Below are 2,618 nucleotides of genomic sequence, written 5' to 3' on the forward strand. Positions count from 1 at the left end.
ATATCCTCAAAGATTACTTTTACTTGTATAATTGACTGGACGATAAAAGAATCCATTGACTAAGCCTAAGGGATCACCGCTGCAATTGCGTTGTATGGGCAGCTGTTTGATTGGGCACTGTTTCGTGTTGGCAGCTGTTTCATATTAGTAACTATTTGACTTGGCACTTTTGACTTGACATTGGTGTTTGTGGACAGTTATTTGATTGGGTACTGATGTTTGTGGCTTGTGGACAGTTGTTTGATTGGGTACTGATGTTTGTGGACATTTGTTTGATTGGGTACTGATGTTTGTGGACAGCTGGCAGGTTGTATTTTGCCGGATGGGAATATCTTCAAGCCGCACCTATTCATGAATGAACAATCATATCATTTTCTATGAAATCATGCATGTTTAACGAAAACTTCATTATACGTTATTTAAGTACATTTCCCCCACCTTGTTTCATTCGGTGGTAACCAACAACAGACACATTAATACCTAAAACCTGTTACGTGGATCTGCGTGTGCTTCTCTCAACGTCAATGCTCCCAAGTAAAGTTTCGGTATTTGGACGAACCTGAAGTAAATGACTGTAGCAGCCAACACTAGCACATCCACACGATATAGGTCGGGGTAACCCCGATGGTCGGGTGTGTGACGGCGTGACAGCAGTACCTTGTGACGTAAACGGATGTGACGTGACCCTAGCTTGCTGGGGTAAGGCGTGCTGGTCCAGTCGTGTACACGCTGATGAAAGAGGCGTCAGGTGACCCGGATGTCGATGTAGATGTGGGATGGCATTTGATAATGCCGTGAAGCTGGCACTTGATGAAGGAGGAATATACTGTGGTAAAAGAGTCAATGGAGACTGTTGGCTTGGGGCGTAAGGAGTTTGCTGAGCATAAGGGTAGGGTAAATGGTAGGATGCGACGCTTGACTTACGGATATCTTCAAGCAAACGACGCATCTCTTCCATAGATTTGTTTAACATCTGGATGTAGTTCTTTGCTAAAGTCAAAGTTGCGATTTTACTCAGTTTTCTTACGGAGGGACCCACTGCATAAGGCATGACTTCCCTTAGGGCGTCCATCGCTGAGTTGAGATCGTGCATGCGTTTACGTTCTCTGCTGTTGATCTTAGACCGGATGTCACGAATATTGTCACGTGATGATAGTTTGGTGTATTGGTTGTTTGGTATTTCATGGGGTCTATTCCTGTCGTAACTTGACGTCGAGTTAGTCGTTGAGCAGGTGACCCCAGGACTAAAGAAACGTCCTCCTTGGTTGTGTACGTCCGGGAATGACGTCGTTTCGTCATCAGTGACATCGATATTGTCGCTGTCCGTTGTAAAAGGCGAGGTGGGCGATGTCGGTCCATTTGGTTGAGGAAGTCGACTCATGGGTGACGTGATGTTGTTGTTGAACGAAGATATTTACCTGTAACGACGCAAAGAAAATTACACTATAGTACAATGGATTGCAAAATCTGAAAAAAATGTATGAATATAATGGTAGGCTATGCAACCGGCATTCCGAGAGATGAGTGAATAGGATACCTGTATTTCTGGATTAAAAAAAAAAAACAACTTCCAATTCCACATCCACCCCCTCGCCTTGTGACCTTCTTGGAAAAAAAAAATGATCGTGTAACCCATGATCGTTGAATCACTAGAAAGTTTTCACATATTTTACCGGCGAAGGTGCCCGGCAGGACGAAGAAGAACCAACTCCCCCCCCCCCCCCGCTTCTTTATCTTTTAGTGAGAGGTCTCGGCACGGTTATCAGAGTCCCACGGCCTCGACATGGCATCACCTACAGTTGCTGTGGGACCTACACCATATAGGTAAGCGAAATCCCCACTAGGGGAGTAATGCGGGCAGGGATTAGAAGCAGGACATTTTTAGTAAAGAACAAAATAATTCGGGACATTTTTAGTTAGGAACAAAATTATTCGGGACATTATTAGCTGAGAACAAAATAATTCGGGACATTTTTAGTTAGGAACAAAATTATTTAAAATGTAAATGACCATAAATTTAAGTTAAATAGAACTTTCGCCATTCGGACACGGCTTGCTGAAAGAAAATTTAACTCAGTAAAACATGGGAGTACGATGGAATGGTGTCTGAATGGGTTGAAAGCTCGATATCTAGCGAGCAGTCATATGAGCCTGTGTGTAACTGCTTGCTGGAGCCCCAACTGCTTTCATAAGACCTAAAAGTCAACACTCCGATGGTTATGATGTCACTAGAGAGTCGTCAAGTTATCGAATCACATTAATTAAAAAGATGCAATCAGAATTCATTATGAGTAAATCGGTTTATGCAATAGAAGCGTACATTTTTAGACAAAATCAGACATCCCGGCAAAGATATTGTAGTTTAAGGATTGTTGCTTCCTAACTCTGCATGCGTCATAGACTTTAATACATGTTGTAATTTATCCATTTTACTTTTCTAGATATTGAAAAACATTTATAAAATCCCATACTAGGTTTAAAATAAATATTTTATGTTTCTGCTATATGAGCACAAGGCATATTGAAATACATTAGGCGCACACAAAAAGTAATAAAAACAAAACCTTCACTATTCTGAACTTGGTTCCGTCAGAAGGAATCCGTTTAGATCAGTGAAA

General features: G+C 41.7%; 1 protein-coding gene across 1 annotated transcript; it reads right to left on the reverse strand.

Moving 5' to 3' along the window:
* Window positions 1-334: 334 nt before the first annotated feature.
* LOC131941897 (oligodendrocyte transcription factor 2-like) lies at window positions 335-1,381 on the reverse strand. Its single transcript, XM_059301477.1, has 2 exons — window positions 658-1,381; window positions 335-345 (listed from the first exon to the last, which is right to left on the reverse strand). Exons 1-2 carry the CDS (start codon window positions 1,379-1,381, stop codon window positions 335-337), a joined length of 735 nt encoding a protein of 244 aa, XP_059157460.1.
* Between the last annotated feature and the right edge of the window lie 1,237 nt (window positions 1,382-2,618).

Source organism: Physella acuta, unplaced genomic scaffold (assembly GCF_028476545.2).
Source record: "Physella acuta isolate Inbredline_101_S28 unplaced genomic scaffold, ASM2847654v3 ptg000376l, whole genome shotgun sequence".
Classification (NCBI taxonomy): Eukaryota; Metazoa; Mollusca; class Gastropoda; family Physidae; genus Physella; species Physella acuta.